The following is a 12,383-nucleotide window of genomic DNA, read 5'->3' on the forward strand; positions in this document are numbered from 1 at the left end:
TAGCAATGGAGAGCTGCATCAAACCAGTCTCAGGACTGAAGACCACAACAACAACAACACCTTGTAGGGATATGAAACTGAATGATCGCATAGGCTCAATCATGGATAAAGGAGGTGGTAGACTTCGGTTTATTGGTAGGATACTGGGGAAGTGCAATCAATCTACAAAGCAGATCACTTAAAAATCACTCGTGGAACCAGTTCTAGCATATTGCTCAAGTGTGTTGGACCCATACCAAATAGGACTAACAGAGAATATTGAAGGGATAGAGAGAAGGGCAGCATGTATGGTCACAGCTTTGTTTGTTCTGTGAGAGAGTGTCACAGATATACTAAAGAAACTGAACTGGAAGACTCTTGAAAATAAATGTTAACTATCCCAAGAAAGTCTACTAATGAAGCTTCAAGAACTTGTTTTACATGATGACTCTAGGGATATACTACAGTTCCCTACATGTCACTAACTTAGGAATCGAGAGGTTAAGATTAGAATAATTACAGCATGCACAGAAGCATTCAAATAATCATTCTTTCTGCACTCCATACGTGAACTGAAGGGGAAGAACCTCTAACAACTAATACAACAGGATGTACCCTCTGCCATGCATATCATGGTGGTTTGCAAAGTATACATTGCAGAGCGCAGATGTAAATTGAGCATGTCATAAATCTAAATTCATGTCAATTTCCTTGAAGGCCTTTATTGTTATTATCAGAGATTCAGTGTCATGGCAACGGAAGTGTTTTGAGTATTGCTTTTCAATTCCTATTCAGCTCCAAATTTACCACTATTATGACTCATTATTGTAACTTGACAAGGCACTTTTCCTTTACTTGGAACTAGGCTATTATGAACTGAACTTTCAAGTTTCATATAAGGAAATAGTTCCCAGTCCGGGGGTAATTAACCCATGTATGGATTATGGGAAAAGGGATTTGAAAATGACAAGAGAAATATTATTTAAAACATTAAATTAGCTTTTAAGATTATTCTGGAATATAGTATTGGATAAAGTAGAGGTTTCGGCTCTCCGAATAGTCACTGTAGCTAATGAAGAAAAAATTGAACAATAAGGTTTTTATAAGAATACATAGATATAAAAGATAAAAACGTTCTTATATGTACTCCATCTTCAGGCCACGAGTGGTCTACCGGGACCATCCGAAACAGTGTGATCCTCAGTGGAGGATGCAGATAGGAGGGATGTGGGGTCAGCACACCGCTCTCCCGGTCATAAGATGTTATTCTTTACCAAAGCCGCTACTATTCGATCGAGTAGCTCCCCAATTGGCATCACGAGGCTGAGTACACCCTGAAAAATGGCAACAGTGCATGGCAGCCCGAATGGTCACCCATCCAAGTGCCGACCACGCCCGACAGCGCGTAACTTCGGTGATCCCACGGGAACCGGTGTATCCACTGTGGCAAGGCCGTTGCCCGTTCTTATATGCCTTCTTGAAATAATTTCTTACACCTCTTCAATGCTGCTGTGAACGTTGGTGTTTACCTCCATTATTACTGGTGTGCCTTGCAGGTCCTCACAATCGTCCAAACATTTATTACAATGGATTTTCAGAGACTAATAAATAAATATTCAAACATATTTTTAAAACTGACTATAATATATTTTCACCCACAACCTTTACATAATACATTCATTATGTTAATAAAATTTGGCATGCGTACATTTTTACACATGGATCTAGTCTCTTTCAGGTCTCAACACAGACAGACAGCTACTAATCAATTAGTGCACACTGAGTCGCTCATTAATAAGCATCGCTATCCTCGCTGTCTTTTATTGTTGTCACAGATGTTATCGTTATATAATATAGAAGTCAGGAGGCGCGTCTTTTCATCAACTTAAAGATTACGTCACAACGTTCGGATAACACAAAATAAGTACTGAAATTGTTTGCATATGGTCAGATAGTACGAAATTAGCGAACAAAATTGAGACTGTTGCAAAAGAAAATAGCAATCTCGATCAAAACTTTCTAATCATGTCAGTGTGGTAGAAAAAAACGTCATTATATTAGTTGGTGGTCTTGAAAATTTTTGTTAATTGGAATACAGATTTAACTGGGACCAATAACGAACTTGATATGAAGTTTTCTAGTATGAACGTGCAGGTTTGCCAAAAGTGTCAAACATTCAAAAGGAACAAAAAGAAGGTAGAAGAGATGCAAGAAGCCTTGCAAAATGAGCACAAACATCTGACCGAATTGGTCACGACTGAGCAAAGAAATATAGCCGAATTTGTATCAACTTGCGGAGAATTGCAGGAGGATGTCCATAAACTCATGCAAGATGTTGATCTTTTCAAGCTGAGTGATACGTTTGTAACATACGAATGTGAAGAGCTTACGTAGGATGTAAAGAAATTAAACGAAAGAGCCGAAGTAGGAATACTCGACAGCGATATCACGCTCACAGAAAAGTGTATCCAGCAGCACAGGACTCTTGTGGAGGCTGTAGAGAAAATGATTAGTGAGTGTGAAAGAAAAACGCTTGCAAAAATTGACAATGACATGAAAACGATAGAAGATAATATTCATTTTGAGCTAATAAGCGAAAAGGATACTTCAAACGGCCCATCTGTAGCTACAAACCAGAACCAGTCAGCTATAGAAAATAATCACGTTAACTCGGCTTCAAAACGATCAGAGTGTGATACAAGCGAACCGGAATAATTTGCAAATAATTACGCGAATGTCTCAGCGCTGTCAAACACCGCCATACCATCAACGAAAAGGCGCAGAACGAAATCACAGTCGGATGAAATAGCACAAGGAATATCGTCAGTCCTTATTGATCAAGGTTTGCTCAAACGCAGACCATTTCCGATCTTTTCGCATGAATCGAAAAAGTGGTATTTGTGCGAGCATTTATGAGCATATCTCTCAAATCGGGAATAATAGAAATGTCAGGAAACAGCAGCTTTATATCTACAAGTGGTACGAAGACAGGAAATATCTCCAAAAGAAAGTATATCGAAGTGAGGTTCTTACAATGTTCCTATATGACTATCACAGCTCTTATCACGATATTCCTGTAACATACGTCGACTATGCCAGCAAAGGAAAAGGTTATGGGCAGTTTTCTCCTAAATCGCACCTGGCAGAAAAGTGGGAAGGGTATCTTAAACTATATACAGATGGCTCAAAAATGGGGACGGAAAATCATGTCCGATGTGCTTTCTTCTGTCCAGAATCTGCAGAAGAAAGGAAGTTTCAACTTCCAGGTGATTCTTCCATATTTCTTGCTGAAACTTTCGCTATTATAGAGGCAATCAAATATGCAAGATCTCTCAAAATACACAAGGCAGTAATAATCACTGACTCTCAAAGCGATCTGAAATCCATTGAATTGGTACAAAAGAACTAGTAAATACACCCTCGACATACTTGATCATTATCACAAAACTAAGAGTACTGACCAAATTATAGAATTTGTATGGGTCAAATCACATTCCGGCATTCTATACAATGACAAAGCAGATCAACTAGCGAGAGATGTGATTAACAGTGGAAGACCTATGGACGTTAAGCTCCCATACATATAATACCTCCTAAAAGTAAAAAACAAGCGATTCTCTCATGGTAGGAAGAAAGGAATGAAAGCCAACAAACAACAGGTAAAAACTATGTACGTATACAGACTTTCATACCAAGACAGACATGGTTTGCAAACATCAAACATTCAAGGAAAATTATAACGTCCATTGTGAGAATGCGTCTCAATCATGGATCTTTCTGTGCCCACTTACATAGAATCGACGTATCGGAAACACACTACTGTCAATGTGAAGAGGAAACAATTGGTAATGTAAGTCACATATTATTTCAGAGTAGACGCTACGAGAAAAGCAGAGTTAACTTTTTAGAGAAGCTCTTAAGACTTGGTCACTGCCAGCCGCTTTGCACGATCCCAATTCTCTGAGACACAACCAGGAGTACATACAATGCCATATCCTGGTTTCTTGCGAAAGAAGACATAAAAATCTAAAATGAATTGAACTTAACTAAAGAACTTAATTAACAAATAAATTTTTAGTAGTCAACTGTGTTTTGTAATCTGGTTACAATAATTTTGATCTGAAAACATATGAGTGTATGCCCAAAGCAGTATGTATGACAAAGAAAAGATGTTACAAAAGCTCTTAAGACTTGGTCACTGCCAGCCGCTTTGCACGATCCCAATTCTCTGAGACACAACCAGGAGTACATACAATGCCATATCCTGGTTTCTTGCGAAAGAAGACATAAAAATCTAAAATGAATTGAACTTAACTAAAGAACTTAATTAACAAATAAATTTTTAGTAGTCAACTGTGTTTTGTAATCTGGTTACAATAATTTTGATCTGAAAACATATGAGTGTGTGCCCAAAGCAGTATGTATGACAAAGAAAAGATGTTACAAAAGCTCTTAAGACTTGGTCACTGCCAGCCGCTTTGCACGATCCCAATTCTCTGAGACACAACCAGGAGTACATACAATGCCATATCCTGGTTTCTTGCGAAAGAAGACATAAAAATCTAAAATGAATTGAACTTAACTAAAGAACTTAATTAACAAATAAATTTTTAGTAGTCAACTGTGTTTTGTAATCTGGTTACAATAATTTTGATCTGAAAACGTATGAGTGTATGCCCAAAGCAGTATGTATGACAAAGAAAAGATGTTACCTTGTTATGTGTGTCAGTACATTTATTTGTGATGGCTAAAAAGTTTGTACGCATTAAAAAAAAGGTAATTTATGTCTGTGGAGAGACAGCTAAAGGTCACTAACTCGTAGTCATGGAGGTATGCTCGTAGTCATCCATTTGTTTACATATATCTTTGGGAGCGTACGAGAGTTTGTGTGGAAAACTCAACGAGTTAGGAAAACTAGTTGATTGTCAATTGTACGAAGAAAATGGCTAAGGGAAACGTTGGGGCAGTAGTGACAGATCCTGCAAGAGAAAAAGCACTACATGACTACAGAAAGAAATTGCTTGAGCACAAAGAAGTGGAAGGCCGTCTAAAGGAAAGTAAGTAAGGTTAAAGGATACTGCTGATTCACCGGACCTTCCTTAGCTACCTCGATGTTGAACAGCATCAAACCATATTATTAATTACTTACACAAAATTTTTATTTAATTTTACAGTGCGAGAACAGCTGAAGGAACTGACTAAGCAATATGACAAATCAGAAAACGACCTGAAAGCATTACAGAGTGTTGGACAGGTAGGCAAATGACTATTTTGTATTGCATTTTTTCGTAGTTATCGTTATTGTAGCACTAAGTGTAATCGGCGTATTAATATTGCTGTGTCTCAGTGTAGTGTATAGTTAAAGAAAGACCGCACAGAACTAGGCTACTACGTAACAAAATATTGTAACTGACTACACTTCATTTGTATCCTAGCATATCTGTCATTTCAAAAAGTAAAGTACTCGCGATAACATTTCACAGTTCGCAATGTGTCGTCGTATCTATTTCGAATGTACAGAAGCCATGAAAGGAGTAATCATGTTGTGTCGTAAGACCATGTTTGATAAAGGTGTATCAGCTGTGTTTGATCTATTAGTACTGAAAATTAGCATTGTTTCTGCATACACAGGAACTTGTGTTAACCCCGAAATGACTTCACGTTTCTTTCTGGGGTTCATACATCAAATTTCTGATGTATGCCATCAGCTTACCTGCTACCATACCAAGTGCTTTCAACAATTTTATGGTGATTCCTCACCCTGGAGTTTTAATATGTGTGGAACGCTATGTAACTCAAATACCATATTTCTCGATACATGACGCTTCTTTGGACATAGCTAACGTGTTAGTCTTTAATTTCACCACATCATTGTGAGCAACATCCTTTCAGATGACTTGGAACACAGAAGTGGTTTCCATCAAGGTAGTGTTTGAAATGTGATGCTGTTCTTAATATCTGTTAATAGTATAATGTCCACATAGACTGAACAGATGCAGATAAGCCTTAGCATATGAGAATTCTCTCTGGTGTAAACAGTAGGTGAATACAAACTGCATTAAGTCATGCTTGGGTTGCAGTCATTAGTGTTTGCATATGTTCCACTTGTTGTCAGTCCTTTGGCAAACCACTAAAGAGAGTTCATAGCTTCTCTGTGCCAGTGCAAGCAATACAGAAATCTTTCTTATGCCAACTTGTCTACTTTGGTTTAATGTGAGTTGCAAGGGCAGTGAATTGATCTGAAGAGAACGTAATGTTGCTAATCGAAGAATATAAACATCGCAGATGCTTTTGAAATCCAAGAGATCTAAAGCACAAATGCCAATGGGAAAGAAATAGTGGTAGAAAGTTGCTAAAGCACTCGGAAGGTCCAACTAGGGACTTGAGAATGGTTGTAAATTCATTAGAAGCTTACACCAGGTGGGAGCAGAATGAATAAACACAAGCTTTGTATTTATCTTTATTAAAAAGGAAAAGCACAACAAATTTTCTTGAATAATAATAAGTGCAGGTATGTTTTTATTATACTGATTAAGGTTGAAAAGTACAGAAAAGACCTGATAATTCTCAATGTTTACATTCATGGTGGCTGCATTTACATGGCTGGTGAAAAATTGTTGGACTTTTTTACGATAAACAAAAGTGGTTTACCTGTATCACGCTATCTCCCCCACTAACAAATTATAAAGCAGATTTTATCAAGTAGGGTGTGTGACTGATCATATGTATATTTTATTAATCATATTTTATTGGTACTGTCTTCTTTGTATGTATTCTATTAAAACCCTCGAAATTCATTGCGTGTCACTATTGACAATCGGATACAGCAGCCTTTGAAATGTGAAACAATCACTACTGATAATGTAAATGCCTCCAGTTGCTAACAACCAGTGTGTACACTGATCAGCCAGTACATTATGACCACCGACCTATTATTGATATAAATCCATCCAGGCGATAGCAGTGTCACCTGGTGAGGAGTAACTGCTGGTCAGACAGCATGGTGCTTGTAATATCAGTGAGTGTGCAGACCGTGTGTTAAAGGGGAAGGTGCGCTATATATCTGAGTCTGAGCGAGGGCAGGTTGTGATGGCCTAGAGGCTCAGCATGAGCATTTCGGAAACTGCACGACTTGGTGGGTGTTCGAGTAGTTCTGTGGTGAGTGTCTTCAACACATAGTGAAACCACATCCAGACATCGTAGGGTTGGGCATCTGCACCTAATTACAGATGTTGGACATTGTAGGCTGGGCAGACTGGTAAAATAGGACAGGTGGCAAACTGTGGTGGAACTAACATCAGACTTTAATGGTGGGCAGAGTACTGAATAACCTCAATAATGGGGCTCTGCTGCTGACGCCCCATGCATGTGCCAACGTTATCACATCAATTACTATGACTGAAAGGGGCACATGACCATCGGCTCTGACGCTACCACAGTGGCAGAGCATAGCATAGTCTGATGAATCCCAATACCTTCTTCATCATGCCATTGAGCGGGTGTAAATCTGCCCAGGGGAATAGCTATTTGACAGCTTCACTACGAGACAGAGGCAAGCTGGCAGCAGCTCCATTACACTGTGGGGAACATTCACTTGGTCATCCATGAATCCAGTAGAGCTCGTGCAAGGCACCACGATGGCCAAGGAATATCGTACTCTGGTTGCAGACCATGTACACCCCCTTCATGACAATCATGTTTCCTGGCTGCAGTGTCATTTTTCATCAAGATAATATGTCAGTCACAAGGCCAGGGGTGGGCTATAGTTGATAAAGGGACACAGTGGTGAGTTCCAGCAGATGTTCTGCCCCCCCCCCACTCGCCAGATCTGAACCGAATCAAACACATCTGGGATGTGATTGAATGTGGCATCAGAGCCCATCGTCCGCCTCCCCAGAATTTACAGGAATTAGATGACTTGTGTGTGCAGCTCTGATGCCAACTCCCTCCAACGACCCACATAGGCCTAATTGCTTCTGCGCCGAGAAATGCGTCATTGCTGTTATCCATGCCAAAGGTGCACATATCGGCTATTACATAGGTGGTTATAATGTTCTGGCTGGTCGGTGTAAATTTTAGCGTATCTTTAGTTTATACTGGTCATTGGTAATTAATGTTGTCCTTTTAAATTTGCTCCTTCATATGTAATGAGAAGCCAAGGAAAAATGTCAGTTGACATTTGTGCAAAATTTTGGAGTACCACTGAAGAAAGCTAAAGCTGCAATGAAGTGTTAAGTGAATTACCTGCATGCATATCACACTTCCAGACAAATACAGAGACTTTAACAAAAACTGCGTTCACCGTGCAAAATAATCCTGTCTTAGCATCCATAATGGCTATAACAGAATAATGTTGTACCCTGTGTGCCAGTTATTAGCAGCAAAGAACACTATCACAACGTTCATTGGCTATGCTTGTGATATAGCTCCAGTGTAAATTTCCAACCGATTATGTCTGCACAGTTTAGGAGTTTGCTAGCCATTTTACGTGAAGACACTTGCTGTAGTCCAGCCGAAAAGAATTGGACTGGCAATAGGGAATTTCAGAGCTAGCTCCATTTCTATCTCTGTGTGGATACCATTGGTACAACTAGCAAATGAAATTTACAGTACTGTGCAGTCCTTGGTATCTATTATCATTGCTTTCTTCCAAAAATGGATTTAGTTAACACGGGTGTTTGCTATACCGAGGTTGGGGTTAGAGGCTTGCTTAACCTCTTAGAAACCCAGATTATCAAGACTGCTAAATCTAAGTACAGGAGAGTATTCAGTCAACCAAAAATTGAGTGTTTTAGAAAATTGCTCAAAGATATGAACTGGAAAGATGTTTATAGTGCTCATGACATGAATGAAAAATATAACACATTCATGAACAATGTCAGTACCATGTTTGAAAACTGTTTTCCTCTAAAAGTTACTCAAATTAAACAGAAGTCTATAATAAAACCATGGATCACACAAGGAATAAAGATTTCCCGTAAGACAAAAAGGAAAATGTATCTGTCGACCAAGAATAGCTCCAATGCTGATGATTTAGCTAAATACAAGGAATACTGTAAAATATTTAAAAAAAGTAATTCAGACATCTAAACAAATGCAGTACGAGAAGAAGATAGCAATGTCAGGGAACAAAATAAAAACAATATGGGATATAGTGAAAGAGGAGACTGGTAGAATCAGAAAGGAACAGGAGCAAATAGCACTAAGGATAGATGACACATTAGTAACCGATGGGCATAGTGTGGCAAATCCATTTAACAAGTACTTTATATCCGTTACTGATAGAATGGGATTGTCAGGATCGGTAAATAATGCCCGTGAATATCTAAAAGTAGCCTTTACAAATCGCTTCAGGTGCATGAATATGTCACTCACTTCACCAAAAGAAATAACTTCCATAATAAAATCTTTAAAAACAAAGCATTCTAGTGGTTACGATGAAATATCATCAAAGTTAATTAAGGCATGTTCTTGTGAGTTTAGTACAATTCTAAGTTACTTGTGTAACCAGTCAATTATAACTGGGACATTTCCTGACTGGCTGAAATATGCAGATGTTAAGCCTCTATTCAAGAAAGGGGATAAAGAGATGCCATCAAATTACAGACCGATTTCACTTTTGCCAGCATTCTCAAAAATTTTAGAAAAAGTAATGTACAGGCAGCTTCTCAACCATCTGACCACAAATAACATATTATCAAGAACACAGTTTGGATTTCTGAAGGGTTCTGATATCGAAAAGGCTATTTACACCTACAGTGAAAATGTACTTAATTCATTAAATAACAAGTTACAAGCAGCAGGTATTTTCTGTGATTTGTGAAAGGCATTCGATTGTGTAAACCACAACATCCTTTTAAATAAATTAGAATTCTATGGTGTCACGGGCAGTTCTGCAAAATGGTTCAAGTCATACCTCGTTAACAGGAAACAAAGGGTGTCAGTGCAAGGGACTAATGAATTAAGTCACAGTCATCATCAGAATGGGAAAAAAATTACATGTGGTGTCCCACAAGGATCCATCTCAGGGCATTGCTTTTTCTTGTGTACATTAATGATCTCTCATCAGTTACACTGCCAGAAGCAGAGTTCGTTTTGTTTGCAGATGACACAAGTATTGCAATAAATAGTATGTCGAGTGTAGTTCTAGAAAGATCTGCTAATGATATTTTCATGGATATTAATAAATGGTTTAAAGCCAACTCACTGACATTAGTCTTCGAAAAGACTCACTATATGCAATTCAGAACCTGTAAGAGGTTTCCACCCAGCATATGCATAAAGTACGAAGAAGAGCAGATAGAAGAGGTTGACAGTCTTAAATTCCTGGGATTACAACTTGATAATAAATTCAGTTGGGAGGAGCACACCACAGAACTGCAGAAATGCCTTAACAAGTCTGTATTTGCAAGTGCAAGGGAGGAGCACACCACAGAACTGCAGAAACGCCTTAACAAGTCTGTATTTGCAATTCGAGTGTTAGCAGATATAGGCGACATAAAAGTGAAAAAGCTTGCATGCTTTGCCTACTTTCATTCCATAATTTCATATGGTATAATATTTTGGGGTAACTCTTAAAGTCAAACGAAAGTTTTCAGAGTCCAGAAGCGTGTAATACGTATTATTTGTGGAGTAAATTCACGGACGTCTTGTAGAAACCTCTTCAAAGAACTGGGTATACTAACTACTGCCTCTCAGTATATTTACTCCTTAATGAAATTTGTCCTAAATAATATATCTCTTTTTCCAACAAACAGCTCAGTTCATACATACAATACCAGGAACAAAAATGATCTGCACAAGGACTTAAAAGCACTTACTTTAGATCAAAAAGGGGTCCACTACTCAGGAACACTCATCTTCAATAATTTGCCAGCAAACATAAAAAATTTAGTTACAAATAAAGATCAGTTTAAAAGGAGCCTGAAAGACTTACTAGTGACCAACTCCTCCTACTCCATTGGCGAATTTTTTAATAGAAACAAATGATGCATTGTATATATTCATACTATTAGTATCGTTATTTCAGCTTAAAAAAAATAAAAAATAAGTGACATGTTCCACATCCACGAGGATCTCCTCAACACGGATCTATGGAATGAAAAACTAATCTAATCAGAATTATTTTAGACCAGACTTTTTTTTAGTAACGAAAGCAATCAGTGGAGTTTCTAAGTGATCATTGTAAGATATTTCAGAAAACCACTGTGATTTTAGTGTAGTATGCAGTGATTAATCCAGGCAAAGGGTCACACTTGACAGCTCTGAATTTCTTCATAAAGTGTCCTCAGAAACTGCCCACCAGAAAACATCCACAGTACATAGTCCAAAACTAAATGCAGCCCTGAGAGTACTGGAGGCATGATTTGGAAAGTACTGAGTAGCTTCTGAGGGAGACATTCTAATTCATGCTGTTCTGCCATGAGATATATTGCTGCTGCATCAGTTTTTCATTAGGATTTTGGGAGGAATAATGACTGTAAATGACAACAAGCTTGTGAAATCAACAATCTAACTATGTTTTCGGTTTTTGCACAAAGTTACAAGAAAAAAGTTCTACTGATCCATTACGTTAAATACTCGCCCTCCCCCTCACCTCCCACAATGGTATTCAAAAGTCCTTTGTGGTTATAACATGTGACAGCAAGGGGCACCAAGCCATTGCAGCAATTCCTGTGTGTTGCAGTTTTATTCCCTGTCTATTTCTTTCCCTTTGACTGCATACCTTCAACAGATGCCCCATTCAGTGGCAAGTCAGTATATCTCCAGTCTTTGCTCTCAGTTACTCAGTATCCCCCCCCCCCCCCCCCAAGTCACCTTTGTACAACAACCATACTGCACCAATCAGTTTCGTGCAGTGTAATCACCCTCTATTATCAGAACAGAATTCACACTGAAAGACTCTCTGATGTGGTGTTTATAGTGGTCTTTAAGGGACCACTTCTTGTGGCAAAATACCACTTAATATCATGGCGGAAGCAGTGACATTATGCATATGAACAAATACATAGTTCACGCTTTGCAGCATCTCTCCCCCTCCCTTGAGGAAGAAGTGAAATATGGTGAAATCATTGATTTGATCTCCTAGGTACCCCCATCATTTCTTTAATGCTCAGAACACTTTATGGGTCATCTCTGAGGCCCCTAACCAGGGTAACTTTTTTTAGTAGAGTATGTGTTTTTAAATCTTAGCTTTTGTGTTCGAAATAAAGGCTCCCAACACTCATTTCATTGTAGCAGACACACAACTTTCAACCATCAGCCTTGCAGTCTACTCCTAGGTTTTCTGTTTTATTCCTTCAGTCAATCAGGACTCTTTTTTTGTGTGTGTGTGTGTGTGTGTGTGTGTGTGTGTGTGTGTGTGTGTGTGTGAGATGAGCATGGAGCCCCAAGCTATTGCAGCA

General features: G+C 38.5%; 1 protein-coding gene and 1 pseudogene across 1 annotated transcript in view; one reads left to right on the forward strand and one right to left on the reverse strand.

Annotated features, from left to right (window-relative positions):
- Window positions 1-1,321: 1,321 nt before the first annotated feature.
- Window positions 1,322-1,439, reverse strand: LOC126485801 (5S ribosomal RNA; annotated as a pseudogene).
- A 3,371-nt stretch (window positions 1,440-4,810) lies between these two features.
- LOC126484496 (26S proteasome regulatory subunit 10B) overlaps window positions 4,811-12,383 on the forward strand; it is a 67,772-nt gene continuing 60,199 nt past the window's right edge. Inside the window, exons 1-2 of the mRNA XM_050108034.1 lie at window positions 4,811-5,036; window positions 5,154-5,233. Of these exons, the coding sequence (XP_049963991.1) occupies window positions 4,922-5,036; window positions 5,154-5,233 (195 nt within the window). The 5' untranslated portion in view covers window positions 4,811-4,921. The remainder of the gene's footprint in view (window positions 5,037-5,153; window positions 5,234-12,383) is intronic.

The sequence above is a fragment of the Schistocerca serialis genome, chromosome 6, assembly GCF_023864345.2.
Source record: "Schistocerca serialis cubense isolate TAMUIC-IGC-003099 chromosome 6, iqSchSeri2.2, whole genome shotgun sequence".
NCBI lineage: Eukaryota > Metazoa > Arthropoda > Insecta > Orthoptera > Acrididae > Schistocerca > Schistocerca serialis.